General features: G+C 45.6%; 1 protein-coding gene and 1 long non-coding RNA gene across 5 annotated transcripts in view; one reads left to right on the top strand and one right to left on the bottom strand.

Annotated features, from left to right (window-relative positions):
* LOC122561341 (uncharacterized) overlaps window positions 1-19,241 on the bottom strand; it is a 69,680-nt gene extending 50,439 nt beyond the window's left edge. Inside the window, exons 1-3 of one of the 2 annotated variants that reach the window (XR_006314994.2) lie at window positions 18,960-19,241; window positions 16,323-16,377; window positions 14,245-14,992 (exon numbers count right to left, since the gene is read on the bottom strand). This is a non-coding gene — a long non-coding RNA (uncharacterized LOC122561341). Of the gene's footprint in view, window positions 1-14,244; window positions 14,993-16,322; window positions 16,378-18,959 lie in introns of those variants that run through there. The other variant, XR_015760868.1, reaches the window with a different exon arrangement.
* LOC122561339 (E3 ubiquitin-protein ligase TRIM8) overlaps window positions 17,069-20,081 on the top strand; it is a 101,566-nt gene continuing 98,553 nt past the window's right edge. Inside the window, exons 1-2 of one of the 3 annotated variants that reach the window (XM_043713058.2) lie at window positions 17,069-17,225; window positions 19,070-19,735. In XM_043713058.2, the coding sequence (XP_043568993.1) occupies window positions 19,070-19,735 (666 nt within the window). In that variant the 5' untranslated portion in view covers window positions 17,069-17,225. Of the gene's footprint in view, window positions 17,226-18,129; window positions 18,528-18,601; window positions 19,736-20,081 lie in introns of those variants that run through there. The other 2 variants (XM_043713059.2, XM_043713057.2) reach the window with 2 other exon arrangements.

Genomic DNA, 20,081 nt, shown 5'->3' on the forward strand with positions numbered 1-20,081 from the left:
TGTACAAGTGTGGATGTGCCTACTCGAGGAGGTGCAAAACTTGACCTACTCTTGGGAAATAAGGCAGGATAGGTTACTGAGGTGGCCAGCAATCATAATTTATTAGTTTTAACATAGTGATGGAAATGGATAGACCAGATCTAAAAGATGAAGTTCAAAATTGGAGGAAGGCTAATTTTGATGGTATTAGGCAAGAACTTTCAAAACCGGATTAGGGGTAGATGTTCACAGGTAAAGGGACGGCGAGAAAATGGGAAGCCTTCAGGAATAAGATAACGAGAGTCCAGAGACAATAATTCCTGTCAGGGTGAAAGGGAAGGCTGGTAGGTGTAGGGAATGCTGGATGCCTAGAGAAATTGAGGGTTTGGTTAAGAAAAAGAAGGAAGCATATGTTAGGTATAGACAGGATAGACTGACCATCTCTGACACCTCCCTCCCCTTCCTGGACCTCTCTATCTCCATCAACGATAACGGACTCAACATTGACATTTTTTACAAACCCACGGACTTCCACAGTTACCTGGATTACACCTCCTCTCACCCTACCTCCTGCAAAAATGCTATCCCGTATTCCCAATTCCTCCGCCTCTACCGTATCTGCTCCCAGGAGGACCAGTTCCACCACAGACCGTAACTTCCCCTCCCAAATGGTTGAAGATACCCTCCAATACATCTCATCCATGTCCTGCACCTCCACCCTCGAACCCCACCCCTCCAACAGCAACAAGGACAGAACCCTCCTAGTCCTCACCTTCCACCCACCAACCTCTGCATAATTCACATCATCCGCTGATATTTCTGCCATCTCCAAAAGGACCCTACCACGAGGGATATATTTCCCTCCCCACCCCATCCACTTTTTCAAAGACCCGTCCCTTCATGACTACCTAGTTGAGTACATGTGCCCCAACAACCCACCCTCCCTCCCCTCTTGGCACCTTCTGCTGCCACCACAGGAATTACAAAACCTGCACCCACACCTCCCCCCTCACCTCTGTCCAAGGCCCCAAAGGAGCCTTCCACATCCATCAAGGTTTCACCTGCACTTCCACACGTCATTTACTGTATCCGTTGCTCCCGATACAGTTTCCTCTACATTGGAGAGACCGGACGCCTTCTCACAGAGCGCTTCAGAGAACATCTCCGGGACACCTGCACCAATCAACCCCACCGCCCTGTGGCCAAACATTTCAATTCCTCCTCCCACTCTGGCAAGGACATGCAGGTCCTTGGCCTCCTCCACCACCACCCGACGCCTGGAGGAAGAATACCTCATCTTCCGCCTCAGGACCCTTCAACCCCAGAACATCTATGTGGACTTCACCAGTTTCCTCATTTCCCCTCCCCCCACCTTACCCCAGTTCCAACCTGCCAGCTCAGCACCATCCTCCTGACCTGTCCCACCTGTCAATCTTCCTTCCCACTTATCCACTCCACCCTATCACCTTCACCCCAAAACCATCCACCTATTCCACTCTCAGCTACTTTCTCCCCAGTCCCACCACCACCCCCACTTCCCATTTATATCTCCACCTCCGAGGCTTCCAGCCTCATTCCTGATGAAGGGCTTTGCCTGAAATGTCAATTTTTCCTGTTCCTCGGATGCTGCCTGACCTGCTGTGCTTTTCTATCACCACTCTAATCTAGACTCTGAACTCCAGCATCTGCAGTACCCACTTCCATCTATAGACAGGATAAATCAAGTGAATCCTTAGAAGAGTATAAAGGTTTGCAGCAGAGAGCGGCGGGAGCTGGGCAGAAGTGAAGGCAGAGCGCAAAGCTGGTCGGGAAGGTAAGTGATTGTTATTTGAGTGGGGGTGTTCTAGACCCTACAAAGTAGGGCCTCCCTCCCACCCTCCTCCTCTAACCTAAATTAAAAGTCCACAGACTTGCCCCAAAGAGAGAGTCCAAGGAAGTTCCTGTGGATTGAAGGGTAAGGCTTTAGCTCAGCAGTCTTTGACAAGGAGATTGAGTGAAGTGATTACGCCACAGTTGAAGAGGGTGAAGACAGGACTGCCAAGCTGGTTCAGTGCTACGTGCTTGATGTGGGAGGTCAACAACTCTGGTGTGTCTGGCTCATAGAAGTGTGGAAAGTGTGTGCACGTTCAGCTACTGACAGAGCATATTGCAGCACTGATTAAAGAACTCGAGGACCTTAGGCTCATCCAAGAGAACGAGATCTTTCTGTACAGCGAGGTTATTACACCAACCATACCAGAAGAGAGCAAACGATGAGGAAGGCAGAGAGGAGACAGGTGCAGGAGACACCGGGGGGAAAGTACCTGTCAGGAACAAGTTGAATCTTTTGGAAACAGGAGAGACAGATGACACTGCCAGTCCGTGAGGCGGCCACGTCGGTCAATCAAAAGCTGCAATTGGCCTGTCACAAAGATGTTACTACAGTTGTTATGGGGGATTTCAACATGCAGGTAAACTGGGAGAATCAGGATGGTATTGGACCTCAAGAAAGAGACTTTGTGGAGTGCCTCAGAGATGGATTCTTAGAACAGCTGGTGCTGGATCCTACCAGGGAGAAGGCAATTCTGGATCTGGTATTGTGCAATGAACCAGAATTAATCAGGGACCTCGAAGTGAAGGAGCCATTGGAAAGTAGTGACCATAATACAATAAGCTTCAATCCGCAATTTGAGAGGGAGAGGGTACAATCAGAAGTGACAATATTTCTGTTGAATAAAGGGAACTATGGAGCTATGAGGGAGGAGCTGGCCAAAGTTCAATGGTGCAATACCTTAGCAGGGATGACAGTGGAGGAACAAAGGCGGATATTTCCGTGTATAATGCAGAAGATGCAGGATCAGTTCATTCCAAAAAGGAAGATCAATCCTAGGAGGAGGCATGGGTGGCTGTGACTGACAAGGGAAGTTAAGAAACATATAAAGTTAAAAGAGAAAAAGTATAACATAGCAAAGATAAGTGGGAAAACGGAGGGCTGGGAAGCTTTTAAAGAACAACAGAGGATTACTAAGAAGGAAATATGTAGAGAAAAAATGAGGTACGAAGGTAAACTGGCCAAAAATATAAAGGAAGATAGTAAAATCTTTTATAGGTATGTGACAGGCAAAAAAATGGTGAAGACTAAAATTGGGCCCTTGAAGGCAGAAACAGGAGAATATATTACCGGGAACAAGGAAATGGCAGAAGAATAGAATTGTTACTTCAGATCTGTGTTCACTGGGGAAGACACAAGCAATCTCCCTGAGGTAACAGCAGCTGAAGGACCTGAACTTAAGGGAATTTATATTTGCCAGGAATTGGTGTTGGAGAGACTGTTAGGTCTGAAGGTTGATAAGACCCGGGGGCCTGATGGTCGACATCCCAGGTGAAGGAGGTGGCTCGAGAAATCGTGGATGCGTTGGTGATTATTTTCCAGAGTTCGATATATTCGGGATCAGTTCCTGTGGATTGGAGGGTGGCTAATGTTATACCACTTTTTAAGAAAGATGGGAGAGAGAAAGCAGGAAATTATAGATCAGTTAGTCGGACCTCAGTGGTGGGAAAGATGCTGGAGTCTATTATAAAGGATGAAATTACGACACATCTAGATAGTAGTAACAGGATAGGTCAGAGTCAGCATGGATTTATGAAGGGGAAATCATGCTTGACTAATCTTCTGGAATCTTTTGAGGATGTAACTCTGAAGATGGACAAGGGAGATCCAGTAGATGTAGTGTACCTGGACTTTCAGAAAGCTTTTGATAAAGTCCCACATAGGAGGTTAGTGTGCAAAATTAGGGCACATGGTATTGGGGGCAAAGTACTAACTTGGATTGAAAGTTGGTTGGCTGATAGGAAACAAAGAGTAGTGATAAATGGCTCATTTCGGAATGGCAGGCAGTGACCTGGGGGTGTACCGCAGGGATCAGTGCTGGGACCGCAGCTTTTTACAATATAATGTTAATGATATAGAAGATGGTATTAGTAATAACATTGGCAAATTTGCTGATGATACTAAGCTGGGTGGCAAGGTGAAATGTGAGGAGGATGTTAGGAAATTACAGGGTGACCTGGACAGGTTAGGGGAGTGGTCAGATGCAGTTTAATGTGGATAAATGTATGGTTATCCACTTTGGTGGCAAGAACAGGAAGGCAGATTTCTACCTAAATGGAATCAATTTAGGTAAAGGGGTAGTACAAAGAGATCTGGGTGTTCTTGTACACCAGTCAATGAAGGTAAGCATGCAGGTACAGCAGGTAATGAAGAAGGCTAATAGCATGCTAGCCTTCATAACAAGAGGGATTGAGTATAGAAGCAAAGAGATTCTTCTGTAGCTGTACAGGGCCCTGGTGAGACCACACCTGGAGTACTCTGTGCAGTTCTGATCTCCAAATTTGAGGAAAGACATTCTGGCTATTGAGGGAGTGCAGCGTAGGTTCACGATGTCAATTCCTGAAATGGCGGTACTACCTTACGCTGAAAGACTGGAGCGACTGGGCTTGTATACCCTTGAGTTTAGAAGACTGAGAGGGGATCTGATGGAGACACAAGATTATTAAAGGATTGGACACTCTGGTAGCAGGAAACACGTTTCCGCTGATGGGTGAGTGCCGAACCAGAGGACAGCTTACAAATACGGGGTAGACCATTTAGGACAGAGATGAGGAGAAACCTCTTCACCCAGAGAGTGGTGGCTGTGTGGAATGCTCTGCCCCAGAGGGCAGTGGAGGCCCACTCTCTGGATTCATTTAAGAAAGAGTTGGATAGAGCTCTCAAGGATAGTGGAATCAAGGGTTATGGAGATAAGGGAGGAACAGGATACTGATTAAGGATGATCAGCCATGATCATATTGAATGGTGGTGCAGGCTGGAAGGGCAGAATGGCCTACTCCTGCACCTATTGTCTATACTTAAGAGGGAAATCAGGAGGGCAAAAAGGGGACATGAGATAGCTTTGGCAAATAGGGTTAACGAGAATCCAAAGGGATTTTACAAATACATTAAGAACAAAAGGGCAATTGGGAAATAATAGGGCCCCTACACAAAGTATTCTTTGTGTGGAGCCACAGGAGTTGGGGGAGATACTAAATGAGTATTTTGCATTAGTGTTTACTGTGGAGAAGGACATGGAAGATAGAGTGTAGGGAAATAGATGGTGACATCTTGAAAAATGCCCAATTACAGAGGAGGAAGTGCTGGAGGTCTTGAGATGCATAAACATGGATAAATCCCCAGACCTGATCAGGTGTACCCTAGAACTCTGTGGGAAGCTAGGGAAGTGGTTGCTGGGCCCCTTGCTGAGATATTGGTGTCATTCATAGTCATGGGAGAGGTGTCAGAAGACTGGAAGTTGGCTAACGTGGTGCCACTATTTAACAAAGGTGGTAAGGACAAGCCAGGAAACTATAGACCGGTGAGCCTGACATCGGTGGTGGGCTGGAGGATAGGATGTACATATATTTGGGAATGCAAGGATTGATTAGGGATAGTCAACATGGCTTTGTGCATGGGAAATCATGTCTCACAAACCTGATTGAGTTTTTTGAAGAAGTAACAAAGAGGTTTGATGAGGGCAGAGCGGTAGATGTAATCTATATGGACTTCATCAAGGTATTCGACATGGATCCTCATGGGACACTGGTTAGCAAGGTTAGATCTCATGGAATACAGGGAGAACTCGCCATTTGGATACAGAACTGGCTCAAAGTTAGAAGACAGAGGGTGGTGGATGGTTGTTTTTCAGTCAGGAGGCCTGTGACCAGTGGAGTGCCACAAGGATTGGTGCTGGGTCCACTACTTTTCATCATGTATATGAATGATTTGGATGGGAGCACGAGGTATAGTTAGCAAGTTTGCAGATGATACCAAAATTGCGGGTGTCGTGAACAGCAAAGAAGATTACCTCAGATTACAATGGGATCTCGTTCAGATGGGCCAATGGGCTGAGGAGTGGCAGATGGAGTTTAATTTAGATAAATGTGAAGTGCTGCATTTTGGGAAAACAAATCTTAGCAGGACTTATACACTTAATGGTAAGGTCAGAGGGAGTGTATAAAGAGCAAAGAGACCTTGGAGTGGAGGTTCAGAGCTCCTTGAAAGTAGAGTCACAGATAGATAGGATAGTGAAGGCAGCATTTGGTATTCTTTCCTTTATTGGTCAGATTATTGAGTAGCGAAGTTAGGATTTCCTGTTGCTGCTGCACAGGACATGGTTAAGCACTTTTGGAATATTGCATGCAATTCTGGTCTCCTTCTGAAAGGGTTCAGAAAACATTTACAAGTATGTTGCCAGGATTGGAGGATTTTAGCTATAGGGAGAGGCTGAACAGGCTGGGGCTGTTTTCATGGACCGTTGGAGGCTGAGGGCTGACCTTATAAAGGTTAATAAAATCATGAGGGGCAATGGATCGGATAAATAAACAAAGTCTTTTCCCTGGGTGGGGGGAGTTCAGAACTAGACAGCATAGGGTGAGAGGGGAAAGATATAAAAGAGACCTAAGGGGCAACTTTTTCATGCAGAGGATGGTACGTGTATGGAATGAGCTGCCACAGGAAGTGGTGGAAGCTAGTACAATTGTAACATTTAAAAGGCATCTGGATGGGTATATAAATAGAAAGGGTTTGGAGGGATATGAGGCGGGTGCTGGCAGGTGGAACTAGATTAGGTTGGGATAACCCCCATCCCCTCTCCGGCCTATCACCCTCACCTTAACCTCCTTCCACCTATCACATTCCCAATGCCCCTCCCTCAAGCCCCTCCTCCCTACCTTTTATCTTAGCCTGCATGGCACACCTTCCTCACTCTTGAAGGGCTTATGCCCGAAACATCGATTCTCCTGCTCCTTGGATGCTGCCTGACCTGCTATGCTTTTCCAGCAACACATTTTTCAGCTCTGATCTCCAGCATCTGCAGTCCTCACTTTCTCCAACATTTATAGACTCCCTAATTGCCTTTGTGAAGGTGGTGGCAAGAGGTCTTCTTGAACCACTGCAGTCTACCTTATATTTGAACACTCAAAATGTGGTTAGGAAGCTCTTAGATTTTCATTCAGTGACAATGATAGAGTGGCAACTTGGATCCAAATCAGAATGTGTGGTTTGAAGGAGAACATGCAGGTGGTAGTGTTCCCAGGAAGCTTTGTCCTTCTATGTAGTAATGATCATGGAATTGGAAGATATTTTCAAAGGGCCTTGGTGAATTTCTGTAGGTGACACACACTGCTGCATCTATGGGGGGGGGGGGGGGGGAAAACAAATGTTAAAAAGGTGTTAGATGGGATGCCAAATAAAAGAGTCAACTTGTCAAGCTAGAGTTTTGTTTGCGATGTATTGATTCAGGCAAGGACTCTTTACTTATATGCGGTCGATGCTGGATAAGCTTTGATAAGTCAGAAGGTGATTTACTTGCTGCAGAATTCTCAGCCTCTGTCCTGTTCTTGTAGCCAAAATATTTACATGGCTGGTTATGGTCAAAGGTAACTCCCAAAACATTGATAGTGGGGGATTCAGCAATTGCAATCCCATTGAATGTCAAAAGAACAATGGTTAGATTCTCTCTTGTTGCCAGATGATTGTTGCCAAGCACTAATATAGTATGAATGTTACTTGATATATTTCAGTTCAAGTCAGAATGTTTTGCTGCATTTTGGCACGGACTGCTACAGTATCTGAAGAGAGACAAGTGGGACTGAATGTTGTGCAATCATTGACAAAAATCCCATTTCTGTCCTTCAGATGGAGTGATGTTCGTTGATGAAGCAGCTGAAGATGGTTGGACCTTGGTCACTGCCCTTAGGAACACTTACAATGATGCCTATTAGCTGAGAGGTTGACAACTTCAATCTTTTCCCTTTGTGCTAGGGAGGACCCCAACCAGTGGACACTTTTCCTCCCGATTCCTATCCAATTTTGCAGCATTGGGTCAAATATTGCTTTGAAGTCTGAGGTAGTCAATCTCATTTCCCCTCTTTTGTCAACATTTGGCCCAAGGTTGTAATGAGGTCAGGAGCTGAGTGGCCTGGTAGTACACGAACAGAGTGTCAGTAAACAAGTTATTATTGAATAAGTGCTGCTTGATAAAACTGTTGATCACTGTTTCCATCACTTTGCTAACAGTAGAGAGTTGACTTATGGGAATTAACAAAGTTGTCCTGCTTTTAGAGGACAAAAAAAGAGAAAGTGAGGACTACAGATGCTGGAGATCAGAGCTGAAAAATGTGTTGCTGGAAAAGTGCAGGTCAGGCAGCATCCAAGGAGCAGGAGAATCGATGTTTCAGGCATAAGCCCTTCCTCAGGATTGAGGAGGGTGTGCCAAGCAGGCTAAGATAAAAGGTAGGGAGGAGGGACTTGGGAGAGGGGCGTTGGGAATGCGATAGGTGGGAGGAGGTTAAGGTGAGGGCGATAGGCCGGAGAGGGGGTGGGGGCGGAGAGGTCGGGAAGAAGATTGCAGATCAAGAAGGCGGTGCTGAGTCCGATGGTTGGGACGGAGATAAGGTGGGCGGAGGGGAAATGAGAAAGCTGGAGAAATCTGCATTCATCCCTTGTGGTTGGAGGGTTCCGAGGCGGAAGAGGAGGCGCTCTTCCTCCAGGCGTTGTGTTGCCATGGTCTGGCGATGGTTGAGGCCAAGGACCTGCATGTCCTTGGCAGAGTGGGAGGGGGAGTTAAAGTGTTCCACCACGGGGCGGTTAGGTTGGTTGGTGCGGGTGTCCCAGAGGTGTTCTCTGAAATGTTCCGCAAGTAGGTGGCCTGTCTCCCCAATGTAGAGGAGGCCACATCGGGTGGTGGGGTCCTTTTGGAGGTGGCGGAAATCTTCCGCAGCTACACTGGCACCACCCCCCACCTTTTCCTCCACTACATCGATGATTGTATTGGCGCTGCCTCGTGCTCCCACGAGGAGGTTGAACAGTTCATCCACTTTACTAACACCTTCCACCCTGACCTCAAAATTTACCTGGACCGTCTCAGACTCCTCCCTCCCCTTCCTAGACCTCTCCATTTCTATCTCGGGTGACCAAATCAACAGACATTTACTATAAACCGACAGACTCCCACAGCTACCTAGACTACACCTCCTCCCACCCTGCCCCCTGTAAAAACACCATCCCATATTCCCAATTCCTTCGTCTCCGCCGCATCTGCTCCCAGGAGGACCAATTCCAATACCAACAACCCAGATGGCCTCCTTCTTCAAAGACCGCAATTTCCCCCCAGACGTGATCGACGATGCTCTCCACCGCATCTCCTCCACTTCCCGCTCCTCTGCCCTTGAGCCCCACCCCTCCAATCGCCACCAGGACAGAACCCCACTGGTCCTCACTTACTACCCCACCAACCTCATATACATCATATCATCCGTCGTCATTTCCGCCACCTCCAAACGGACCCCACCACCAGGGATATATTTCCCTCCCCTCCCCTTTCAGCGTTCCAAAAAAAAAAAAAACACTCCCTCTGTGACTCCCTTGTCAGGTCCACACCCCTCACCAACCCAACCTCCCCTCCCGGCACCTTCCCCTGCAACCACAAGAAATGCAAAACTTGCGCCAACACCTCCCCCCTTCCCTCCAAGTACCCAAGGGTTCCTTCCATATCTGCCACAAATTCACCTGCACCTCCACACACATCATTTACTGCATCCGCTGCACCCAATGTGGCCTCCTCTATATTGGGGAGACAGGCCGCCTACTTGCGGAACGTTTCAGAGATCACCTCTGGGACACCCGAACCAAACAACCCAACCGCCCTGTGGCTCAACACTTCAACTCCCCCTCCACCAAGGACATGCAGGTCCTTGGACTCCTCCCTCGCCAGACCATAGCAACACGACGGCTGGAAGAAGAGTGCCTCATCTTCAGCCTAGGAACCCTCCAACCACAAGGGATGAACTCAGATTTCTCCAGTTTCCTCATTTCCCCTCCCCCCCACCTTGTCTCAGTCCCAACCCTCGAACTCAGCACCACCTTCCTAACCTGCAATCTTCTTCCTGACCTCTCTGCCCCCACTCCCACTCTGACCTACCACCCTCACCTTAACCTCCTGCCACCTATCGCATTTCCAACACCCCTCCCCCAAGTCCCTCCTCCCTACCTTTTATCTTAGCCTGCTTGGCACACTCTCCTCATTCCTGAAGAAGGGTTCATGCCCGAAATGTCGATTCTCCTGCTCCTTGGATATTGCCTGACTTGCTGCGCTTTTCCAGCAACACATTTTCAGCCATGTTTTGTACCTTCAACAGGTTGATACATTATCTCATTTTTCCTAGGTTTTCTGCTTATCCTGGAATACCCTCTTGCACCATTAATTGATTCCATGGCAAGGTGGTAATAGAGTAATGGGAGAATATGCCAGGCTGTGAGGTTACAGATTATGTTAGAATACAATGCTACTGTTGTTGATGGTCCACTGTACCTCATGGATCTCCAGTGTTGAGATGCTAGATCTGCTCAAAATCAATCCCATTCAGCATATTAACAGTGCCACACAACACAATGAAAGGTATTCTAATACAAAGGCAGTACTTTGTCTCCACAAGGATTATGCGATTATCAAGCTTACTGATACTGTCATAGACAGATGCATCTGCTGCAGTTAAATTGGTGAGATAAAGTTAGTCTTTTTCCTTCTCAATGATTCCTTTACTGCCTGAGAATGTCCTATCTCGCAGCAATGTACTTTAGACTTCAACCAGATCAGTCTGTAGTGGTGCTGCCCAACTATTCTTGTTGAAATACAATGAAATTGTAAAGTCTTCCATGTGGGTTTCAAATGATGTGATTAAAAAGGGGCAGAGTTGGTAGTTATCAGCAGGAGGTTTCCTTGCCTAATGTTTGACTTGGCACCATGACATTTCATGGTACCCTGAGTCAATGCCAAAGACTCCTAGGGAAACTCCCTGTATACCACTGCCTTCATCTCTGATGGACATACCAAGGGTTGGGGATTGTGATGTCTAAGACATTGTTTGGTATGTCAGACTGTTACTTGATTCCTCTGTAGAGCAGCAACCCAATTTGACTTAGATGTTACCAAAAGAGAAAATCTCAGCAGGTCTGGCAGCATCTGTAAGGAGAGCAAAGAGCTGATATTTCGAGTCTAACTGACCCTTTGTCAAAGCTCTTTTGGTTTCAGATTCCAGCATCCGCAGTAATTTGCTTTTATCCTTGACTTAGATGTTAGTGGGTTGACGAGTTGTGTGGCATTTCTATTTCTGGTGCTTTGGTTAAGGTTGGTGGTCCATCTATTTTAATGCCTTTCCATCAGACTTGTAGTGGGTTCCAACTCTTTAGGCCATTTCAAAGAGGATTTGAGAGCTAAGATGTGAATGTATCACACATAAGCAAGATCAGGTGAGGATGACAAAGTTTCCTTCTTTAAAAAGGGCATTATTGAATCAGATTGTCAATTGTCAAATAGCCTATGCCAGCACTATTTGCAACTTTTTGGTTCCAGATTTATGAATTTAATTCAAATTTTCAACATCTCCATTCTGGGTTCCCAGATGTTTAGAGTTGGTGTCCAGATTACTCATCCGGTGACAATACCGCCATCTCCTCCAGATAAGCTATGGGTCTTGTGGAGGTTGCAGAGATTGGTGTGTGGGGGAGGGTTAGGGGATGGAAAGTCTATGGAGGGATTTGAAAATATTGATATAAGTGTTTAAAAATTAAATGGTGACTTCAACAGGAGCCTATGTTGGTGAGTGAGCATTGGGATGATAATGGGATGGGATTGTTGCAAGTTAAGACATAGGCAGTAGCTTTGTAAAAACAATGACTGCAGATGCTGGAAACCAGATTCTGGATTAGTGGTGCTGGAAAAGCACAGCAATCCAGGCAGCATCCGAGGAGCTGTAAAATCGACGTTTCGGGCAAAAGCCCTTCATCAGGAATACAGACAGAGTGCCTGAAGGGTGGAAAGATAAATGAGAGGAGGGTGGGGGTGGGGAGAAAATAGCATAGAGTACAATAGGTGAGTGGGGGAGGGGATGAAGGTGATAGGTCAGGGACAGGGGGGAGTGGATAGGTGGAAAAGGAGTTAGGCAGGTAGGACAAGTCATGGGGACAGTGCTGAGCTGGAAGTTTGGAACTGGGGTGAGGTGAGGGAAGGGGAAATGAGGAAACTGTTGAAGTCCACATTGATGCCCTGAGGTTGAAGTGTTCCGAAGCGGATGATGAGGCGTTCTTCCTCCAGGCGTCGGGTGGTGAGGGAGCGGCGGTGAAGGAGGCCCAGGACCTCCATGTCCTCGGCAGAGTGGGAGGGGGAGTTGAAATATTGGGCCACAGGGCAGTGTGGTTTATTGGTGCGGGTGTTCAAGAGATGTTCCCTAAAGCGCTCTGCTAGGAGGCGTCCAGTCGCCCCAATATAGCGGAGACTGCATCGGGAGCAACGGATACAATAAATGACATTGGTGGATGTGCAGGTAAAACTTTGATGGATGTGGAAGGCTCCTTTGGGGCGTTGGATGGAGGCGAGGGCGCAGATTTTGCAATTCCCCTGCAGTGGCAGGGGAAGGTGCCAGGACGGGAGAGTGGGTTGTAGGGGGGGCGTGGACCTGACCAGGTAGTCATGGAGGGAACGGTCTTTGTGGAAGGTGAAAAGGGGTGGGGAGGGAAATATATCCCTGGTGGTGTGGTCCGTTTGGAGGTGGCAGAAATGTCAGCGGATGATTTGGTTTATGCGAAGGTTGGTAGGGTGGAAGGTGAGCACCAGGGGCATTCTGTCCTTGTTACGGTTGGAGGGGTGGGGTCTGAGGGCGGAGGTGCGGATGTGGACAAGATGCGTTGGAGGGCATCTTTAACTACATGGGACGGGAAATTGCGGTCTCTAAAAGGTGGAGGCCATCTGGTGTGTTCTGTGGTGGAACTGGTCCTCCTGGGAGCAGATATGGCGGAGGCAGAGGAATTGGGAATACGGGATGGCATTTTTGCAAGAGGTAGGGTGGGAAGTGGTGTAATTCAGGTAGCTGTGGGAGTCGGTGGGTTTGTAAAAAATGTCGGTGTCAAGTCGGTCGTCATTAATGAAGATGGAGAGGTCCAAGAAGGGGAGGGAATTGTCAGAGATGGTCCAGGTAAATTTAAAGGTCAGGGTGGAATGTGTTGGTGAAGTTGATGAATTGCTCAACCACCTCGTGGGAGCACGAGGTGGCACCAATGCAGTCATCAATGTAGCGGAGGAAGAGATGGGGAGTGGTGCCGGTGCAACTATGGAAGATGGACTGTTCTACGAAGCCAAAGAGACAGGCAACTGTCCACCCTCCCAACCTTCGCATACATCCCGCACCTCTGCCCTCAGACTCCAACCCTCCAACTGAATCAAGGACAGAATACCCCTGGTGCTCACCTTCCACCCTCCCTTCGCATATTCCACCCTGACCTTGCTTTGGATAGTCTCAGGTTTAGGGAGGGAACAACATGTGAGACTAGCTGAGAATGATTAAAACTATTTTTCTAATCAACGTGTTCAGAAATGTTATTACACACCTCTGGGAGCAGGTGAGACTTGATCACAGGCCTCCCAGGCAGAGACATTACAACAGTGCCACAAAGGACCCTCATGGATGAGTAAGTGACCCAAAATTATTAATGGCATCTGTTTTTGGAAAATAAAAGAGAGCGGTGCTGATGCTCTGAAAAGTTTGAACTCTAGCTGAAGTGTAGATAGCTGTAAAGTGTCTGACTGAAAGAGTGAGGCATTTTTCAGCAAGCTATATAGAAATTGTGTAAGATACCAAGAAGAAAGCATTACATTTATATTGTAACTTGCACAGTTTCAGATTATCTCAAAGCACTTTACAACAGTGACTACACTTCTAAGCTGTGGCATAAAAGCTACAGCCACCAATTTGTGCACAAATACTCAAACAGCAATGCAGTATTGACCAGATCATCTGTTTCTAGTGACTGAGTTATTAAATATTGGTCAGGACACCAGGGTATAATTTCCCTTTTCTTTGGAGGGAAGACATTAACAGAGAGCAGACAGGGCCAGCCAGAAGTTTGGCATCTTTAACAGTGCAGCACTCCCCTCATTTTGGCCTGGAATATCAGCCCAAATTTTTGTGCTTAGGTTTGAATGGAACTTGAATCCACAATTTTCTGATTCAAAGATAAATGACTAGCTTTCAGAGTGCTGCTCCTTCAGCAGGTTGTTGTGGAGAATAAGATTGTAAGACACAGAATTTATAGCAAACGTTTACCATGTGATGTAACTGAAGTTATACTGTATATTTAAAAAGACCATGATTGTTTGTTAAGTCTCTCATCTGTTAGAATGACCATGTTGGTTTTACTTCTTTCATATGTAAATCGCAAAACTTTTATTTGGGTTACATTCTCAATTGAATTTTAACAAATGGTGTCTGTCAGTCCAGATAATGTATTGAAGGTGTGGGTTCCCCTGTGTGATACAGTCTGTGCTACAATGTTTAGACGGATTCTAATCTAAAAAAAAATAAATTTAGAAAATCTTATATTGATTCATGCAGTTTGAGTGAAATGTAAATCTGCAAGTACAAATTCACCCCACAAACTTATAGATGTGTGCGCGCATGTGGGACTATAACCTGGTGTTGTGTGATTTTTAACTTTGTACACCCCAGTCTAACACTGGCATCTCTAAAATCAAAGATAAAGGATCCTACCAATTAAGCCATTGTGGACAGATAGGGAGTGGAACAGCGAACAAAATGACAAGCAACCAAAAGCTCAGTCAGCTTTCGAGACTGAGCAAAAGTCACCAATGATCAATTGGTTTATTAAAATTTAGAAGAGACTGCATCATGAGCAGCGACTATACTAAATACTAATTTGAATCATTGTTTCATTTGAACAGAGTTTGGAACCTCGGATGTTGAGAAGGGAGGAAGAAAAACAGGTTTTTCTCTCATCTATTCACAAGATGTGGCTATTGTTGGCATTTATTGCCCATCTCCAACCATCCTCAGAAAAGATAGCAGTCAGTTGCCTTCTCAAACTGCTGCAATCCACATTTAAGCACACCCACCATGCTGGTGAAGGAGCGAGTTTCAGGATTTTGAACTAGAGAAAGTGAAGAAACAGTACCTCTCAGAATTAACAGGATAGAAGAGTACAAGCACAGGAACACGCCCTTTAGCCCACCACATCTGTGACAACTCAAACCATTCTAAACTAATCCCATTTGCCTGCACATGATTTGTTCTCTCTATTCCCTGCCTGTTCATGTGTCTATCTAAATACCTCTTAAACATCATATATGTTTCTCCCTCCCCTGGCAACACATTCCAGACAACTACCACCTTGAGTATAAAATCTGCCTCATTTCTATAAAAAAAAAACTTTCCCTTCTCGCCTTAAACCTTTGGCCCCAAGTCTTTTTCTTTCTCAGTTTAAACCTATGCGCCTACTATTTGACATTTGCACACTGGGAATGTTACAAAGTACTTTACAATGCACTGACTATTGCAATACAGGCAGCCATTGGGCTCAGTAAGTTCTCTTAAAGTAATGTGAGAAGAAACAAAAAAAAGTGTTTGTCATGCCAGTTTAGGTATAAATATTGACCAAGACACCATGACATCTTCCTCATTCATTGAAGATCTTATGGCACTATTATATCCACCAAAAGAGGGAAAGGTAGGACCTCAGCTTCATTTTTGAAAGACATCATCCAACAATGGAACACTTTCTGTACTGTACTAAAATGTCAGCCTTGATTGAGTGTTTAAATTCTGGAATCAGACTTGAACCCACAATTTTTTGATAAAGCCTCAGATTACCACAACAGCCTCACCAATTAATCTTGCACTTGTGTATGAACCCCAGGTCTGTTTGTGCACTCCCATTAAACATCAACACTAAAACAGAACATTAAAATGCTTCACCCTTTTTACTGTGCATTTGGTGTATACCTACAAGTACAATTGGAGGTGAAATGAGTAACCAACGTGTACCACCTTAGATAGGAAAACAAAAGCACCCTGATACATTTGTATGTTTTATTCCAATTAAACTTCTGAAATTAGGTGGAAGCCACCTTATGCCAACTAGAATATTGCACACAGACAAAACCAGTACAGACCTGATTGTAAATATATGTGTATAACTCTTTGTTGCATAACACCCTATTCCACTCTAAACCATGGTGACCCAGGAAAAACCCTACAGAAACACGACTGGTAGAAATCAGATGACACTTTTGGGCACCCCCCCCCCTACCCCTCCCCCTCCGCAAACACACACCATTTACCAGCTGTGCTGAGAAGCTTCCCCTCAAAAGATCCCAAAACCCCATTCAAACCTCTGTGCTCCTCCTAAAATTCCAACTAAAACTCTTCCACTACTGGTCTAAAATCAATTCAATTGTATAAAAACAAGTAACTGCACAGACCTGAAACAAAAAGATCATATTTTCTTCAGCAATTTATGTAGATTCAATGGAGCATCTTAAGGGAGAAAAGCAAAAGAGAGAGAGAAGTATAAGAAAAACATCTTAAGACCCAAACCATTGGGGGCATAACAGCAAACTATCAATGGGGGGTGGGCAAGACGTCAGAATTCGAGGCACAAATATCTACAAAGAGTGGCGTGTAAGAAGGAAGATATAGAAAGAAAGAGAGGAGTAAAGCCATGGAGTGATTTTAAATTAAGAATTTTGAAAATCACATTACTTGACTAGAAATCAGGAATTAACTCTGGGGATGTGCCTGATGAATTCAAAAAGTCGAGTTGTGAAGACAGTAGGAACCCAAGACGGAGAATTAAAAAAACGACAATGCAGGGAAGTGATGTCGATTTATAGGAAAAAGGTGACCAAATGTTTCCGATAAGAAATGAGAGCAGCGGTGTGTCACTGACTATTTTAACAGCATAGTCCGCCTGGAATTGCACAGTAGGCTGGATGAAATTTTGCAACAAACTTCAGTGAGCTTTGGGTTCGATAGAGTTAGATTTAAAAAAAGTTCACTTATTCTGACAAATCTTTTGAAAATTGCCAAGGAGAGGAAAAAACAGATGAGAACTTCATGATCCTCCCAATAAAACTTGTCAGGCGAAAACTGGCGTTTCTGAACAGGAAATGAGTCACAATCTTTTTCTCTGTGTGTGCGTTTGCTAATATCCGCCTCGTCATTTTCACGAGCGATTGGAAGCAGCCGGTCCCCTCAGCCCGAAATAGAGAAATGATCAATTCTGTATATAGCAAGGAGAGATTGCCTAATTTCTCACTGACTTAAAAGTATTTTCTTTTACAGTTACGTACTCTGCAATTTGATCGCACGGCTGTTTCTGAAGGGTCAGTGAATTGCGTCCATTATTTCGTATCAGTCTTAATGTAACTGCTACAAATGTTAAGTGGAGGGCTTTTAGTGGACGAACACTGAGCCTTATGTCCATCTCAATAACCACGACCTAGATAAAACAAGAGCAGCTTAAACTGCCATACATAAGGACATGTCAGTTACCAATTTAATGTCGGGGGATGGGTCAAATAAATCTGCGAACAGCGGAGAATGATAATTTTTTTTAAAAATGGGGAAAATGAGATTGGGATTTTGAATCATAGGGGCAGTAATAGGGAATGGCGAGATGCCCATCATACTGGATGTGATGGGTCCCTTAAATATCAGTCTTTGCGGCAGACTCGTTAAATACATTTACACTTTTAAGATTATAGCTCCATTTTATTTTGAAAAGATCTTTATTTTTTAAAATGGTTAGCAACTAGTGAATATTTTTAAATTCGATTTTAAAATTTCCTGGGTTTCCTAGTGCCAAATTTATGACAAAATGTAAGCAGCATGTAAATTTTAAGTTTTCATTCTCGTGGGGACCACTAAAATGTGCAAAAATAAATGCACACTAGTTGTAGTAAGGTGCAATAATAAAAAGGAATAGTTTGATTTTGGGGAATAAATAATTATAAAACGCAATTTATACATTTCATTAGACATTTAAATTGAATGTTATTAGATAATTTTATTTATAATTGACTTACTTCAAATTTGGTTTGAGAAATGTAATTTTAAAAACAACTTTAGGCAGGCATTTCCTATTTAATTATATATGGCTCTTCCTACTATATAAAAAAAGTGAATTATCACATGATGAACAGAACAGGGGGGGGAGCTAAACTCGATTTGGGCAGTACGTTGTATATTTATTCTAATGATAAGGCCAGACCATTTTTTCCATATCCTCCTCCTTTTTAGCTCCCCCTCCCTACACCTTTGCCTGCGTATGTTTGAGGAAGCTTGTGGTCCATTACTGAAGGATCAATGCCATATTTCTGATTGTGCATGTTTTTAAAAAGAATTAGATATGTACATATAAGGAAACCTTTAACATAAATGCACACTTTTCAAAATACGAAGGTGGAGAGGAAAAAAAAGACGAAGAAAGCAAGATGGCTGCAAACTGATTTGTGTGTGTTAGATTTGGATTTAATGGTGATGAAAGCGAGCAGCAGATTGGATTTTCGCCTCTTCTAAGCCTTTTTAGATTTATCTAAAGATTTGGGGAGGAGTGTCGAATCGTTTGGAGTTGACAGAAGAGGGTGGTGTTCGGCTGCGGGAAAAAAAAGCTGAAGAGGAAGAAGGTGGGGGAAGAGAAGAAAAAAAATGTGCCATAAATATAAATGATTTAAAATTCTTGGAGGAGGAGGAGGAGGAGGAGGGGAGAAGGGGAAAAATAAAACAAGCACCTAGTTTAAACGAGACTCACTGAAGATGGCTGTAAATGAGCGGCTTTGAAACCCCAAAGAGCATTTTTTTTGAAGTTCTGCTTCTTCGCAACCAACCCTTAAAAGCATTTTGCAATCAAAGGATGCCAAGACAACGGGAATTTCCCTTTTAAATCTCTTTTGGAAGAGAGCGAGAGAGAAAGAAGCGAGAGGCTTTTTTTGAGCTGGATGGCAGTGAGGAAGTCAGACAGTTGAGGCTGTGAAGAAGAAAGGGACAGAGAGGGGAAGGGTCGATTGGTTAAAGCTTTTTTTTGGAGGATTTAGTCTTTCAAATGGGGGAAATCTTACCTGATATTTGTTGAAAAGGGTGGAAGAAGCTGGGAGTTTGGCCGTTGGCGGCGGCGGTCGGGGTCTTTTTTTTTGAATTTTTGAAAATAACGACTTTTTTCCAATCCAAGATGGCTGAAAACTGGAAGAGCTGCTTCGAGGAGGAACTTCTGTGCCCCATCTGCCTGCAGGTCTTCGTGGAGCCGGTGCAGCTGCCGTGCAAGCACAACTTCTGCCGGGCTTGCATCGGCGAGGCCTGGGGCAAGGAGTCGGTGAGCCGTTGCCCCGAGTGTAACAACGTCTACCCGCAGAAACCGGCGCTGGAGAAGAACCTCAAGCTCAGCAACATCGTGGAAAAATTCAACTCCTTCACGGCCGATGCCGCCGCCGTGGCCGCTGCCGCTTCGTCCTCCGGCGGCGGCGGCGGCAGCAGCAGCGGCAGCAACAACAACGTCGCCACCACCACCGCCACCAACCCAGCGGCCTCGTCCGCCGCCTACAGCCCGCTCTGCTGCCGCTATTGCCGCAACTCGCCCGCTCAGAAGGTCTGCCTCCGCTGCGACACCGGCTGCTGCCAGGCCCATGTCGGCGCGCACCTGCAGGCCGCCTCGGTCAGCGGCAGCCACTTGCTAATCGAGGCCGGGGATGCGCGGGCCTGGAGCTGCGCTCAGCACGACGCCTACCGGCTGCTCCACTGCGAGACGGACCAGGTGGCCGTGTGCCGCTACTGTTACTACATGGGCAGCCACCATGGCCACAGCATCTGCGACCTGGAGGTCAGGAGGAATGAGATTCGGGTAAGACCCCCATCGCGATAGGACGTGTTCATCTTTATTTGCTTATGTCTTTTAATGTTAGCCCACCCCCCCTCATTTCCCCCACTATCCGCCCCCAACACCCTCCCATTACTTCAAACACCTTCCCCACAACCATCACCCCCAATTCCCCCACCTCTGACCCCAATTTGCCATTTCCTATCCCAATCTCCCCCTCTTCCACTCTCACCCCACCACGCCCTTTTCTTCCCTTACCACGACTCCTCACTACATCACCATTTCATACCCATCGCTAACTATCTTCCTCTCCTCTCCCATCCCCTCCTTCCTCACAGCACTTTGCCGTCTCACTCACCCTCCATTCTCC

The sequence above is a fragment of the Chiloscyllium plagiosum genome, unplaced genomic scaffold (assembly GCF_037043375.1).
Source record: "Chiloscyllium plagiosum isolate Xiang-an unplaced genomic scaffold, Cpla_swu_hap1 HiC_scaffold_22, whole genome shotgun sequence".
Taxonomy (NCBI): domain Eukaryota; kingdom Metazoa; phylum Chordata; class Chondrichthyes; order Orectolobiformes; family Hemiscylliidae; genus Chiloscyllium; species Chiloscyllium plagiosum.